This window comes from Microtus ochrogaster, chromosome 7 (assembly GCF_000317375.1).
Source record: "Microtus ochrogaster isolate Prairie Vole_2 chromosome 7, MicOch1.0, whole genome shotgun sequence".
NCBI lineage: Eukaryota > Metazoa > Chordata > Mammalia > Rodentia > Cricetidae > Microtus > Microtus ochrogaster.
Genome location: NC_022014.1, coordinates 28,895,069 through 28,909,976, shown reverse-complemented (window position 1 = coordinate 28,909,976; position 14,908 = coordinate 28,895,069). Strand labels below are relative to the sequence as shown.

At 49.7% G+C, this 14,908-nt stretch overlaps 2 protein-coding genes across 2 annotated transcripts; both read right to left on the bottom strand.

Annotated features, from left to right (window-relative positions):
* Positions 1-10,772: 10,772 nt before the first annotated feature.
* Positions 10,773-12,240, bottom strand: Tmem95 (transmembrane protein 95). Its single transcript, XM_005349743.2, has 7 exons — positions 12,075-12,240; positions 11,804-11,860; positions 11,584-11,664; positions 11,470-11,490; positions 11,293-11,373; positions 11,117-11,204; positions 10,773-11,032 (listed from the first exon to the last, which is right to left on the bottom strand). The coding sequence occupies exons 1-7, from the start codon at positions 12,238-12,240 to the stop codon at positions 11,002-11,004; spliced, it is 525 nt and encodes a 174-aa protein (XP_005349800.1). The 3' UTR covers positions 10,773-11,001.
* Positions 12,241-12,471: 231 nt separating this feature from the next.
* On the bottom strand, positions 12,472-14,603 carry Kctd11 (potassium channel tetramerization domain containing 11). The gene has a single exon (XM_005349744.3). It carries the CDS (start codon positions 14,413-14,415, stop codon positions 13,717-13,719), a length of 699 nt encoding a protein of 232 aa, XP_005349801.1. The 5' UTR covers positions 14,416-14,603; the 3' UTR covers positions 12,472-13,716.
* Between the last annotated feature and the right edge of the window lie 305 nt (positions 14,604-14,908).

The window sequence follows — 14,908 nt, the reverse complement described above, 5'->3', positions numbered from 1 at the left end:
CTCTTGTAGACCAGGCTGGCCTCGAACTCACAGAGATCCGCCTGCCTCTGTCTCCCGAGTGCTGGGATTAAAGGCGTGCGCCACCACCGCCCGGCGTGAGACCCTGTCTTAAAGAAAATAAATTTGATTGCAGCGACACACGTGTGTAAACCCCAGCACTCCCTTGGTGGACGGGAGGCTGAGACAGACTCTCCCAGAAGCTCTTGTAGGACAGTTAGCCTGGAGAACACAGTGTAGCAGCAGAAACCAGAGACTCAACAAGTCGCTGTCTTCTTCCTCCTTCTTCTGTTGTTGTTTTGGTTTTTGTTTGTTTCCAAAGACAGGGTTTCTCTGGGTAGCTTTGGAGCCTGTCCTGGAACACACTTTATAGTACTGGCTGGCCTTGAACTCAGAGATCTGCCTGCCTCTGCCTCCCCCCCCCCCCCCAGTGCTGGGATTAAAGGCGTGCACCATCACTGCCCAGCTTCGGGACAATATTTCTCTATGTAGCTCTGGCTGTCTTGAAACTCATTCTGTAGACCCAGGCTGGCCTCGAACTCAGTGATCAGCCTGCCTGTACCTCCCAAGTGCTGGGATTACAGGTAAGAGCCAACATGCCTGGCTTCATTTGATGTTTTGGTTCTAATTATACCTCCTTACAGACACATATACATTTGTTTCTGCTGACTCTCACGATGAATTGTTTCCTTGTGAGTCTAATGATTCATCATCCTGAGATGATGCACTATTGATCTTAATCTATAGGAATCACAGGGCCAGGACTTGAGATGTTTTTCTCCAGCAAGACATTTCTTTTGTTTCTGCCAGGAACCAGAGATTACACCCACCCTGAGTCATCTTCCAGAAGTTCCAGGTTACTGTAGCAGCCTCCATCTACCCCACACCTTGAAGTGAAGTTACAAATTTGTATGCAATAACAATACTGTTAGAAATAGAGGCCCCAAGCCTGAATACAATAAACACGTGGGAATACGGAAAAATGAATAAATGTGAATATTCTTTCCTTCCGTCCAATCTGGAGATTGAGCCTAAGGCCTCGATGCATGCTAATCAACTCCTCGAGTGAATGTTTTTACTGCACTGTACAAACTACGAAGGCATTGTGGAAGCGTGAGTATTGGCTGAGCCCCGGAGGACCAGTTGGATGTTGAAAAGGCATTCCAGACCAAAGAAATGGAGTAAGTTAATGTCCAAAGTGGAGTGACAAATGACTCATTGGGTAAAAGCCCCCTACTGCCAAACTTGATGACCTTCCTTTAATCCCTGGAATTTACACAATGGAAGGAGTAAGTCAGCTCTTCCAAGTTGTCTGATCTCCACAGGAGAGGTGTGGAGCATGCACACACACACACACACACACACACACACACACACACACACATACACACACACCACAGGAGAGCTGTGGAGCACACATGCACACACGCCCACACACACCCCAGGAGTGCTGTGGATTACGCACACACATTCACACACATATACACATACCACAGAGTCCTGTGGAGCATGCATACACATACACATAGCACATTGGGCTGGAGAGATGGCTCAGAGGTTAAGAGCATTGCCTGTTCTTCCAAAGGTCCTGAGTTCAATTCCCAGCAACCACATGGTGGCTCACAACCATCTGTAATGGGGTTTGGTGCCCTCTTCTGGCCTACAGGCATACACAGACTAATGTATACATAATAAATAAATAAATACATAGCACATTAAGTAACTAAGTAAATAAATGTAACAAAATATAATGTCCAAGTTTTTGGTGAGAAACACAATGGTTTCATGAGTTCCTTGAGGGAAAATTGTGTGATTTTCCTCTGAATACTCAATGTCCTCCAAAACCTGGTCATCATGGAGTTTGTCTGGGAATTGAGTTAACACATATGGGACACGTGGGAACATGTAAAGGCAGTCATGGTAAAAGATATCTGAAGCTGGGAGGTAGTGCACGCCTTTAATCCCAGCACTTGAGAGGCAGAGGACTTGGATTTCTCTGAGTTCGAGGTCAGTCTGGTTTACAGAGCGAGTCCCTGGACAGCCAGGGCTAGACAGAGAAACCCTGTCTCAAAAGCAATAGATAGATAGATAGATAGATAGATAGATAGATAGATAGATAGATAGATAATCTGGATGCCCACTGCTATAATCCTGGCACTTGGTTGGTATACTGAAAATTACCCTGACATATTGGTACATGCTGCTTACGCTTGTTGAAAGTCTGAGGCTGTGATGGGGCATGCCTTGACCCATTACTCGGAGGCAGAAGCAGTTGAATCTCTGTGAGGTTAGGGCCATCCTGGTCTACTTAGCAAGTTTCAGGCTAGCCAGTACTACATACTGAGGCCCTATCTCAAGAAAAGAAAGAACTGGGCATGACGGCACAGGCCCTCAATCCTAGCACTTGTGAGGCAGAGGTAGGTGATTCTCTGAATTTGAGTCCAGCATGGTCTACAGATTGAGTTCCAGGACAGCCAGGGCTACACAGAGAAACTCTGTCTATAAAAATAAATAAATAAATAAATAAATAAATAAATAAATAAATAAATAAATAAATAAATAAAACATCCTGTCCTTAAGAACATCTGGAGGGCGGCCATCTCCAACAGAAACTAGCAGTTTGTCCCTGGTATAAAACACCTGCAGCAGGAAAGTGACTGAGGAAGTAGGATTCTCAGTGCCGGGACTCTGGCCGACTGCTTCAGCTTCTCCGGGGATTTCTAGTGGGTGCTTGTGAGCCCCTGATTTAACTGCTCTCTAAAACAAGCTACTCCAGTCTCCTCTGTCAGATGTTATAAACTCACGAGTTGATGGCTCGCTGTCTGTCTGCAGCTTCCATCTGTCTGCTACCTGCTACTTCTTCCAATACTTTCTTTCCCTGGCTATGTACCTCCCGAGTACACTCATTCAAAACCAAATGAACGGCTGCGTAGATCATTCTTCTCCAGACCAGACGGAGCAATTGGGAGGCAGAGGTAGAAGGATCAGTTCAAGGTCACCCTAGGCTACAGAAATAAGGAAACAAATAGCACTACAAAGGATACTGAAGAACAGCCAATCAGAGAGGAGCATCAGGTGAGGTACAGGGATGAACAGCCAATCAGAGAGGAGCATCAGGTGAGGTACAGGGATGGGCAGGAGTGTCCATGCAGTCTTTATACCCGATTTCCTCTCAGTACCTTCACATGTTCGCCAAGCCCAGTGCCCTCTGGGCAGCGCTGTGCTGCGCTCATGGGGAGGCTCCATTATGTAGACATCATACAGGAATCATACAAACGAGTGTGATACAATCGTCTCTAGCTCCCCTCCCCATCTCAGCAGCTAGGGACTGAGGACGAAAGGCCCAACCATCTGGCATTGGATCCCATGCCCCCTGAGCCTCCTCATTAGCATAACCCCAGGTATGATTGAAAGGGGCTTAACCCTAACAACAGCAAATGTGCTGGGCCCCCCAGCACTCGAGAAATTCCAAAGGTTTTAGGATCTCTGTGGCAGCAACTGGGACAAAGACCAAATATACTTTTCTTATTATATCTCAACATGACAGATGGCGAGGAGGCTGAGAATTGGGGGCATCGTAGCTTGGACTCCTGGCCTAGGTCTTCCACACGCCATCAGGCCTCAGCAGGAAACACAGGCAGAGGCTCACCCCCACTTCCATCTTTAGCTTAAGGAGAAAAAAAATCCAAGGGATTAGCTTTTTGGTACGCCTGGCCCCCAGCTCCTTCCCTATTTATCTCTTCCGAATCTCTTCTCTCATGCTCATGTTTACCTACAAAGGAGTGTGGGATGTAGGAGGGTGCAGTTTGACCATCCTAACCACCTCAGGAAGCCTCTCCTCCAGGCCAGGATGGGATGGCTTCCTATTAATGCCTTACACCTGGAGACCCAGATTAGGCACCACCCTTCCCCAACCCACCTTCCCTGCAGACGCATCTGAGAAGGTTGGACGATTTTCCTGCATAGGGAAGAGGAACACGAGGGGCATCTGCATTCTCCCCATCCTGCAGGATTTGGGGCAGGTGACGCAAGGCCTGACCACATGACTCTTGCTCCTGGAAGTGCATTAACGCTGCTCTGTTGCAGCCACCTCACCCCTGGCAGTATCACACCAGGGAAGGGCACTTTAGCATGCTGGCTCACTCCCAAGTTCTGTACAGCTTCGTTTTCCAGCCTGGCCTTATCTCTTGCCAAAAACCCATCCCTAACCCATCCCACCTCTTCCTCTGCATCCCAAGTCCTCTGGTTGCCTCCTCCATTGCATCATCATCTTGCCAGGAACCTGCCTCCTCTGATAACAAAGGCTTTGTTTAGTTATCGTATCTAGAGCCTGGCTCCTGTGTGATTAGTGCTCCCTAACTTTTGTTGGATGAACGGATGGGACACAGCACCACGTGGTAAGGCCAAGGAGACCAAGTGCTCCTTTGCCAGGAGTGGTCCAGAGGGAGAATTTCCGATCTTCGCCAGTGTGTGTTCTCTTCAGTCACTGCCCCTTTCTCAGTTTGATACTCCTTGGCTCCTCACAGTTGGCTCTTCTCGGGCCCTTGGATTCTTAGCCCCTCCTTGTTATCACCCTACTTCCTTCTAGGACCCTGAGGTCCCTTCTCTTTCCGATTTACTTTTGACTCGCTCATTTTTAGAGTCATTGCCCACTACAGTGTGTCCACCTTCTGTTCATAGCCACCGCATTTCTCCCAAGCTTGCAATGGAAATAGGAAGCACCACAAGCTGGGGGGTGGTGGCGCACGCCTTTAATTCCAGCATTTGGGAAGCAGAGACAGATGGATCTCTGTGAGTTCCAGGCCAGCCTGGTCTATAGAGCAAGTTGTAGGACAGGCTCCAAAGCTACAAAGAAGAACAAAACAAAACAAACAAACAAACAAAAAAACCTGTCTAGAAAAAAAATAGGTGAATGGGACTGGGCAAGGTGACTCTCATGACCTCAGCTTGATCTACGAAATTCACATAAAAACCCAAACCCAGTGGTGTGCATATGTAATCCCAGCACCCCAGAGTAAAGTCCAGCACCCCGGAGTGAAATCCAGCACCCCTGGAGTGAAATCCAGCACCCCAGAGTAAAGTCCAGCACCCCTGGAGTGAAGTCCAGCACCCCTGGAGTGAAATCCAGCACCCCTAGAGTGAAATGGAAGCAGACAGGAGAATCCACCTGGAAGCCCAAGTGTCACCCAGCCTGGAGTACGCCAGGTGGCAGTGCCAAGAGAGACCGCCTCAACAAGATGGAAGAGGAAACCAGACTCTCGAAAGCCCTCCTCTGGCCTCTAAGTGCTCGCTGTGGTATCCACTCTCACGACCCTCACAAAGAGCGTAATACCAAAAATAGAGGGCAATAGAGGGTGACACCCAGAAGCTGACCTCTGGCCTCTATACATGCCTGTGTACCCCCCCACACACATTAGCGTGCACACACCATGCACACATGCTAATGGAAAAGCAGCACAGCCTCTTGTGCACCCCACTCATGAATTGCTTCATGAGTGTGTATATCACAAGGGCTTACGAAGGCCCGAAGCCATTAAGGATGTCTCCTGGTGTTACCTACGTGTCAGGCATGATGGAAATGGAGATTGTAAGCCCTTCTGGGGTAGCTCATAGGAAACACATGATCTAGAGAGGTTAATAAAGACCAGCAAGTCAGGCTGTTCTCGGGATCCACCGAGACCAGCCTGGCTTACTACAGCCACAGCAATGGCTGATGTTACTCAGAAAGCCTCTCCCTGGAAGGTGTTCACTTCATCCAAAACTTGGGGACCTTGCTTGGCAGTCATGTAACTGTGAGCAATTTGGAAACCAACGAGGCCACCAAACCCTCAGCAAGGATATCTCTGAGTTCACTATGATGCTGGCAAGAGCGGAGCTCCTAGAGGTCATTTTGCACCTCCCACTGTTATGCGAAGACTAGGATGTCCCCTCTGAGTCTGTATGCTTCCAGCAGCTCTTGGGACAGGCCTGCTCTGTTGTCATCAGAGAAGGTGGTCAGCAAAACCAGCTCATCCGGTCTCTTCCAAAAATCTCATCGTGTTGGCCTACCAACTCTGCCCTGCTTTCTCCACTGACTTCGAGCCCACCCCTCAGGTTGTCTATCTTGTTAGAATACAATATTTCCAGTAGCTTTGAAAAAATACAAACACATACACACACAAATAGACATCCACCATCAAGCCAGAAGTGATGGTCATACATGTAGTACCAGCAGGAAAATCAGGAGTTCAAGATCATCCTTAGCTACACAGTAAGTTTAAGGCCAACCTGGGCTATATGAAGTCCTGTCTCAACTCTTTCCTCCTCTCCTCACCTTCCCCCCAGAAGCCACGCACCACCTTGACTTGACAGGTGCCATAGCTGTGAGACACCTGAGGAAGAAATCTACTCTCCCAGGGTAACTCAGAGGCAGTGTCGCTGAAGTGTTACTGAGCCAGACCAGGACACTTCCGATGGAGGGACAGACCTGGACAAAGGTAGAAAGGAAAGGTGTTTAGTGACTCAACCCGGCTGTGAGAGAGGTATAAGGCAGACAGCCGCGGGAGGCAGCGTTCTAACCAAGTACGGCTGGATTTCATGTGTTACAGAGGGAGATCACTCAGGTTGCTGATGAGGGGAGAGCTTGAAGCATTAGGAAGAGGACGGACAAAGATGTGTGGTGGGCTTTGCCTGGGAGCGTGAGAGCGACCCTGAAAGAGCACTGGGGATCTCAGGGAGGGAGGTTTGTTTGGACATGTGGAGTCTGAGATGCTCCTGAGCACAGCAGTGGAAATTCCAGTTAGGTCTGCGTTTAGAAAGCTCTGGCCTGAGATGAGACAAGTGCGAGCTGCTGATGGAGAAGCCTTGGAAGCCAGGGTAAACAAGTGAGGTGTGCGATCCGCAGGCAGGGAAGACACAGGGAACGTCTTCAGTGGGTATCTTATGTGTGCTAGGCTGACCTTGATCTTGCTATGTACCTGAAGATGACATTGAATTTCTGATCCTCTTGTCTCTGCCTCCCCAGTGCAAGGAATGCAGACCTATGCTATACCGTGTGTGTGTGCGTGTATGTGTGTGTGTGTGTACTCAGGTCTTGTCAGGTAAGTGTTCCACCACTGAACCACATCACCAGCCTTAGTATGGTTGCTTGATAGGAATAGGAATAGGACAATGGACTCAGTTATGATAAGCAAGCGTTCTAACAGTAAACCACACAATCATTTTCACCCTTCTCATTTAAAAAAAAATATTTCTATTTTATGTGCATTGGTGTTTTGCCTGCAGGTATGGCTGTGTGTGGCTATCAGATCCCCTGAAACTGGAGTCACAGTTGTGAGCTGCCATGTTGGGGCTGGGAATTAAAGGCATATGCCACCACCACCCAGCTCCTTCTTAATTTTTGCTTTTTACACTTTTGATGTTATGTATGTGTGTATGCACATGTGTACCATATACATACAGGAATCTGTAGTTCTGAAGAAGCGTGGCCCCCCAAAACTGTGGTTACAGACGGTTGCCAGTGCTGGGAACCAAGGCCAGGTCCTCTGTAAGAGCAACAAGCACTCTTAAGCACTGAGCCATTTCTCTAGATCCTGCTTTGTTTTGCTTTTGAAAACTGGGTCTCAGAGTCTCCTGGAGTCCAGATTGGCCTTGAACTTAATATGCAACCAAGAATGCCCTTGAACTCTGATTCTCCAGCTTCCACATCCCAAGTGTTAGGATTATAGCAAGAGACATCATACACAGTTCCCTTTAAAAAGATCTATTTATTAATTATGTATATAGTGCCTGTCTGTGTGCATGCCTGCACTTCAGAAGAGGGCACCAGATCCTACTATAGATAGTTGTGAGCAGCCATGTGGTTGCTGGGAATTGAACTCAGGACCTCTGGAAGAGCAACCAGCGCTCTCAACCGCTGAGCTGTCTCTCCAGCTCCACATGTAGCACACATTCTATTTGGTATTAATAATAAAAACCCAGAGTCAGATGTAGGGGTTAATGCTGAAGATCAGAGATGCAGCAGCAGCCTCTAGAGAGACATTTTACCTCTACCAATGCTCAGACCCAAGGCATGGTCCTTTCCTCCGACTGCATCTTCAGCATCTTCAGACTGTATCTGTCTCCGCCAAACCTCAGACTGCACTGAGCTCCTGTCTCCACCTCCCTAGTGCTGGGACTGGAGGTGTGTGATCCCAAGCACTGGGATCACCCTTGTGTGAGCTCTGTATCTTTTTTTTGGACAGATTCAATCTTGTGTAGTCTGGTGTGACCTTGAACTAACAGAGATCCCTCTGCCTCTGTCTCCTAGGATTAAAAGTGTGTACCACCATTCCCTGGCTTCTAGTGGCTTAGCTCTGCATTCTGATCTTCAGGTAAGCTTTATTTGTTAAAACACAAACAAAATATTGCTACACCCACAGTTCTCTTCCTATTTAAAAGCAGATAATTTAAAAAATTCTATTCATTTTTTACATTTTGACATCTTTGCAGTCAGAGAGAATTTTAGCTACAGGCAGGCCATAGCTTAATTGAGAGATGGTTTTTCTCTTAACACACAGTAATAGCATATAATTGATGGCTTCACAAATCTGTTAAGATTTTGTTTTCATTTTATGTGTATGAATGTTTTTCCAGCATGTAGGTATGTGTACCATACGCGTCCCTGGGGTCCACAGAGGCCACAAGAAGGTACTGGACCCCTTATTACTGGAGTTTTAGACAGCTGTTGCTGCCATGTGGGTGCTAGGAACAGAACCTGGGTCCTCTGCAAGAGCTCTTCACAGCTGAGCCGTCTCTCATCCCTGATATCATACAATGAAGGGAATACAATAGTGCTTAGATTAAAGGAATGCTGTAGTCAAAACAAACCCATACAAAATGCTGCTGAAGCTGCGACATCTGCCTCTAATCCCGGCTACACAAGACTGTGTCAAAAGCAACATAAAAGGAAAAGGCACAGGGAGTGGAAATAAGTCACCAAGGCCCAGGCAGAGCAGACCAAGGATTTGAAGTCAAGCAGCCCAACTCCAAAACCCAACTTCATCACATGCTTGAGAAACATGAAGCTTTGGGAGGACCCGCGTGGCCACTGAGAATGAACTGGACCCAGAAGGAGCCTTCACAACAGATGGAGCATGCAGGAGACTAAGGTCCACTGGGCTGGAGACCGCCACAGGGGAAGGGGGCAGACAGGCTAGATCCTGGAACGATGGGTGGCATTGTGGATCAGGAGAACGGGAACAACTCTAAAATGTTGATCCCTGAAATGGAGGCTGAGCAGAGCAGGGGACATGGCAGCTGCCATCCAGAGAACTGTACCTCCCCTGAGGTAAGGACATCATGGGGTTTCTCATACCTTCTTGGGTAGTGATGCTACCTGGTACCTGGCAGGTATTCACTGTTGTCCAAATAATGGATGAGTTTCCCTATGATCTGTGATTTTATATGACCTATGGCTCTCATATTTTCATGTATAAGGTGAAGGATTGTCTGGAATGTGTAAAACAAGCAGGGCCGGATGGCGGTGCTGCATTCTATAGTCTCAGCACTTAGGAGGAAGAGGCAGGAAGGTCAGAGGCTCAAGGTCATCCTCAGCATCATAGTAAGTTGGAGGCCAAGCTAAGCTGACAGACCCTGTCTCAAAAACAAAAACAAAAGGCAGCAGAGATGGCTCAGCAGGTTAAGGAGCTTGCCATTATAATGATCTGAGTTCAGTCCCTGGGACCCTCGTGGTGGAAGGAAAACCGACTCCAGCCAATTGTTTTCTGACCTCCACACGTGTGCTGTGGTCCACACAAGCCTACACCCATGATAACCAAACAAACAAAATCTAAAAACAAAATTTAGGGCAGGGCATAATGGTGCGCACCTTTAATCTCAGCATTTGGGTGGCAGAGGCAGGTGGATCTCTGTGAGTTCAAGGTCACCCTGATCTACAAATCAAGTTCCAGGAGAGTCAGAGCTGTTACACAGAGAAACCCCCAGAGCGCATCTCTTTCCGTCCCTAGGCAACACTAGGACAGCGGTCCTCCCCTGGCGGTAGATCATGTTAACCAAGGCTTCGTGTGGTCCACTTCACTCATGCTCAGGGAGGGACAGAAGCACGAGCTGTTTGGAAACTGTCCAGATAACCCCATATGTGCTATCTGAGAACACTTGCCCTCAGCTTGAAAACTAGCTGAATGCTAGCACCTCATCTGGGCATCAGTGCTTATATCAGGAGTGGCTGGCGACAGGCCGCTCTTCATTTTCCATCCCTTGTCAGCCTAACCGAAGTCCCTAGTACACAGAGGCCCGGCACGCGGTTTTCTCCACCATAAATTGTTGACATTAGGGCAGGATTTTCCTGTGTGTCCTAGGATGTTTAGTGGCCGCCTAAGTCTCCACCCAGTAGATGCCAGGAACACATCCCCAATCAAAACAGAACTGTTTCCAGACATTACTAAATATCAGAGGGGAGGGGACCCCTAATTGGAATTCCTAAGAATCTCCATTCTCTTGCCTGCCCAAGTTGCAGAGAGAGGCCAGGCACAGTCGGAAGGCATGGCACACCAAATTTAGTTGGGCCCAGCAGGAGCGGAGGCCAGGCCTGCACAGGATTAACACAATGGAGGGACTGCATGCCAGCGGGCTGACTGATGTGGTCTCACCCCAGAGGGAGTGAGTTTTCCAGAACTCTCCTTCCCGGATTTGCGATCAGTCATTGGAGGGCCTAGAGCAGCATCTACAGGCCAACAGTCCCCCGCTTTCCGGGAATGGTGGGGAGGGATTCTTTCCTTCTGTAGATAATTTCCTGGCATCATCCACTGCTCTCTGATTGGTGGAGTGAAGAGGAGGAGGAACTTTGCAGCTGTGGGTGCTTGGGTTCCTGGAGGCATCTGACACTAATATTGACTACAAAGGTCTGACTTTTAGGATCTGAGGCTTTGGGGCTGGGTCTAAAAAGTGGCTTGTTCCCACCTTAGCGATGTAGAACTCGTGGGCACAAATTCCTTAGAGCTGGGGCTGGGAAAGCAGCCAGCATCTTCACAAATCTTTCGCTTGCAGGTGGCGGTACCTGAGAGAAGACAGAAGATGGGAGACCCAGAAGGAAGCGGGGAAGGGGCTTGGGAGGAAGGAGAACGATTATCCCGCAACTCACTCCACGTGGAGGCTCACAACACCCAAAAGCAGGACAATTTCGAAGATCGATAAGAGCAGAATCTTAGCGTCCCACAGATCGTGACTGCCTGCAAGGAACCCAGGATGCTGTGGATGTTCCCTCAGATCACACCAGGGCACCTAAGGGGTCTGAGGAGGAGGGTAAGGAGTAAGAACCTGGGAAGCAGCGCTTTCGGGGCCAACAAGACACCTCCTTGCCCTCGCAGGTGGTGCAGTTGTACAGGATGGTGCTGCCCCCTGCAGGAGACAATAGGAGCAGCGCTGGCGAGCGAAGCCAGGGCCTCCACCCTTCCAGCCACCCAACTTCTTCCGGCTTATAACCCTTTTACTCACAGCAGACAGGAGCACAGAGAGCTGAAATGACAAAGAGGGGTGGCTGACCTATTCGATCACACTCCACTTGGCTACAAATCCTAGGTACCTCCTTGATGCCTTCCCCATCAATACCTTCCCTGGTGTACTGGGGGATCTTGGTCTTCTGAAGCCATTGCCAATATGTAGGAAGCAAGGAGATGGATCCTTTTATCTCTGGAGAGGCACGCACGGCTATATTGTCCTAGGCTTCAGCGGTGCTGCCTTCCACGCCCCCTTCCCTGAGCAGCCCGTCTTTACCTGCCCCACCCCCATCCTCTGTTGGGTTTTCCTAGGTCCCAACCCCTGACCTCACCCATGACCCTCAGGACTCTGTGAGTCTTCTCCGTGATTTTGTTCATGGTCACCTCATCTGTGGAGACAGGCAAGAATGAGCTATTCTCTCAGTAGGCTCTGAAGTCTTTGTTTTTCCTACTTCCTAGGACACAAACTTCTTCCAGAGGGAGAAGCCAGTGTGTCCAGAGGGGGCTGCATTGGCTGAAGGACACAGCTAGGATCTCACGGGCTACCCCTTTTTAGGGTAGATGGGTGGCTGTCGCAGGGCTAACTTGTGTGTCTTATATTACCTAAGGCAAAGGCTGAGAAATCCGGGGAAGCCCATTCCTTCCAAGGCGTCTCCATCTGGCTACTGAGCTGAGCCAGGCGGCTTGGCAAGGCATGAGCCGGGAGGCGACAAAAGATACAAGCCTTGGCAGCGGCCAGGAAAATCCCAAGCAGTGCCAGCACCCACATGGGGCCTGCTGGAGGATGGGTGGGAACTGAACCCCCTTGGACCAGAGAAGACCCAGAATGTTCTGAGGTTCTAGACTAATCTAGAACAATGCCATTGTTTCACCCCTTGGCTCCGGCAAAGCTGCCCCTGGAACCGGAGGCTGAAAGGCATCTCTAGTAGGGGATAAAGGGAGACATCAGGGTTTTCTGTTGCAAGGGGACAGTGGCCTTGACACAACTGTGGTTCTGAAAGCAATTTTATTTCTCCTCTTTTAAGTCACAGTGATAGATGAATCCCAGCGAAGACGATGCGTGTGTGTGCCCCATCTACTCGGGAACTCAGAAATGCTAGCCCTTCCTATATCCTCCTTTCCATCCTCCTCCCTCTTTGTCTCCTGTCTGCCCAGGACAGCCTTAGGCCTTACCCGGCTATTTCCTAGCAACAGACTCATGGTTGTCTCAGCAACCAAGAGCTCCCGGAGGTCTCAGAGGCCCAGCTAAGCCCAGTGGCTTTTACCTCTCATAGGGAGGGCCCAGTGAGTCAAACTCAAACAAGCCCCTCCTGCCTACGTGGTGGTGTGGGCATAAACACACACGCAAACACACACACACCCTATGATTAAACTAAATCTCAATCTGCTCTCACACATACCACAGATATACCTGAGCCTGGAGAGTTGCTAAGCAACCCCAAACAGGCCTGGACATGCCAAGATCACAGAAGGACCATCACATAAACGCAGGAATTGGCAACATGGATGGGAATCAAGATGCCAGGGACCCAAGCATCAGTCAGATACGTTGGCTGACACACACACAGACACACACACACACACAAGAAAGAAGCCCAGGGTACGAAAAAATACTACCATCTTTCCCCATGTCCAGCCCCACTTACATAGAGCATCCTCTAAAACAATTCCAGAAGGGCGCTCTAGTCCCCGTGCTGACAGGGATTTTCCTAGCCCCCTTTTGTCAACCTAGGATGAAGTTTCTATTTTTCAATCTCCCACAGTAGGTGGCTTGGGACACAGTAAGAAATCTCCCAGACATCCTAGCCTCTTAATGGTCATGGTGGGATAAGTAAGTGCCCAGCTCCAGGAGGGGAAGTCACAGTCTAGCCGGCAGACCATATCTGACAATTCAAAGTATGTCTTTCCGCCTAGTGCTCAAACCTCCAGAGTGCTAAGTGTAGCCTGGGCAAAGAGGTGCTTCTTACTTCCCCACACCCCTGAATACAGAGGACCCATCCTCAAGCAAGAACGGGCTCGAGAATCCACGGATGCTTTCCCAGGATAAGCCCCAGCGTAGATCTTCTGGACCACTCGAGTCCTGGGAGTCGGAGCAGCTCGATTTGGGAATCCCAGTCAGGTGTGGTGGGATCCCTGACTCTCATAGCTCCTACCCCAGGACTTAGAAGAAGGCTTCGGGAGAGCCATCAGCCCCTTGCCTAATGTGTTCCTCTCCCTCTCCACAGTGAAGTGAAGGGTAGCATTCTCAGTGGCGGACAAAGCGTAAAGATCTAGAGTTCAGCAGGTCTTCGGGGTCTGGGAAGACAGAGTCCAGGCGGAAGCCATGTTCCAGAGCCACCCTCAGCACCTCCTCCAGGAAGGCAGGTGTGTTTGCTACCTCCCGCCGATTTTCTGGCCCCCCAGTCCACAGTGGTTGCAGCCCCAATCTTTCATACTCCACTTCAGGAAGTTCCCGGGGGCGGGAGGCCCACTCTAGACGAAAATGTGGACCACTCTCTGCCCTGTCCCCACTGGCCACACCAAATCGGTTGCGCATGGCACCCAGACACTCAGGGTCAGTACAGAAGAGGTTGGCTCGGAAGGTGTCCACCTGGACAGAGCTCAACTCATAGTGGTGTGGGCCCCTTCGAGCAGAGAAGTGCACCAGACGCGGGTTGACATCTACGTCTGCATGGAGCAGGGCAGCTCTGGGTGCTGGGGTACCCCGAGAAGCTTCCAATTCCCGCAGGGCATCCAGGAGGGGCCGGATCTGGTAGAAGTCAGCTTCTGCCTTAAGAAGTGCAGTTTCTCCATATCCACGGGGCAGGTCCAGACGGCCCAGCCGCAGGAAGTTGAGGATGTGCCGGAAAGCCTTGCCATCTCTGTCGATGAAGTAATGGCCATCTCCTTGCGGGTTGAGATTGGCTGGCATAAGGGTGTCAGCCCTAAACATGGCCCCCAGCATGGAGTCTGGGAAGCGTGTCAGGGTCTCCAATGTAGTGGAATATAGTGTTCCCCCCACATTTAGGGTCACGGGGCCCCCAAAAGAAGGGGGTGAAGAAGACACAGGAGGGGGGGAAATTTTGGGAACTGTAAGAGACAGGCAAGGAGAAGAAAAAGGCAGAACCTCCCGGGTTTGGGAAGAATTGGGTGGAAACGTTTAGGCTCGCTATGTTGGAGGCAGAGGTTGGAGAACAAGACAGCAAAGTTTGTAGCTCACCCCAGCTACCTTGGTGGCGATTGGGGGCTTCAGGATACAGAAATTCCAGAAAGGATGAAAGAATCGACGAAAAGAAGAGAAGGCAGGGTCAGGGAGCTTTGGGTCCAGACGATTCTGATTCTGCGTGGTCAGCGATTCCCTTCTGTTCTTCAGACAGTGGGTTTCCGGAATTCAACCAGCAGGTGACGGTGGCGAGCACCGGCTGGACTCAAAGGGCTCAACTTTTGAGTTTCTTAGT

Coding starts and splice junctions, on each gene's coding strand:
- Tmem95 (XM_005349743.2), bottom strand. CDS start 12,240: ATGTGGGTGCTGGCACTGCTTGGGATTTTCCTGGCCGCTGCCAAGGCT. Junction 11,665..11,803: donor CAGAGTCCTGAGGGTCATGG/GTGAGGTCAGGG, acceptor GTGCCTCTCCAG/AGATAAAAGGATCCATCTCC. Junction 11,491..11,583: donor CCCCCAGTACACCAGGGAAG/GTATTGATGGGG, acceptor TTGTCATTTCAG/CTCTCTGTGCTCCTGTCTGC.
- Kctd11 (XM_005349744.3), bottom strand. CDS start 14,415: ATGCTGGGGGCCATGTTTAGGGCTGACACCCTTATGCCAGCCAATCTC.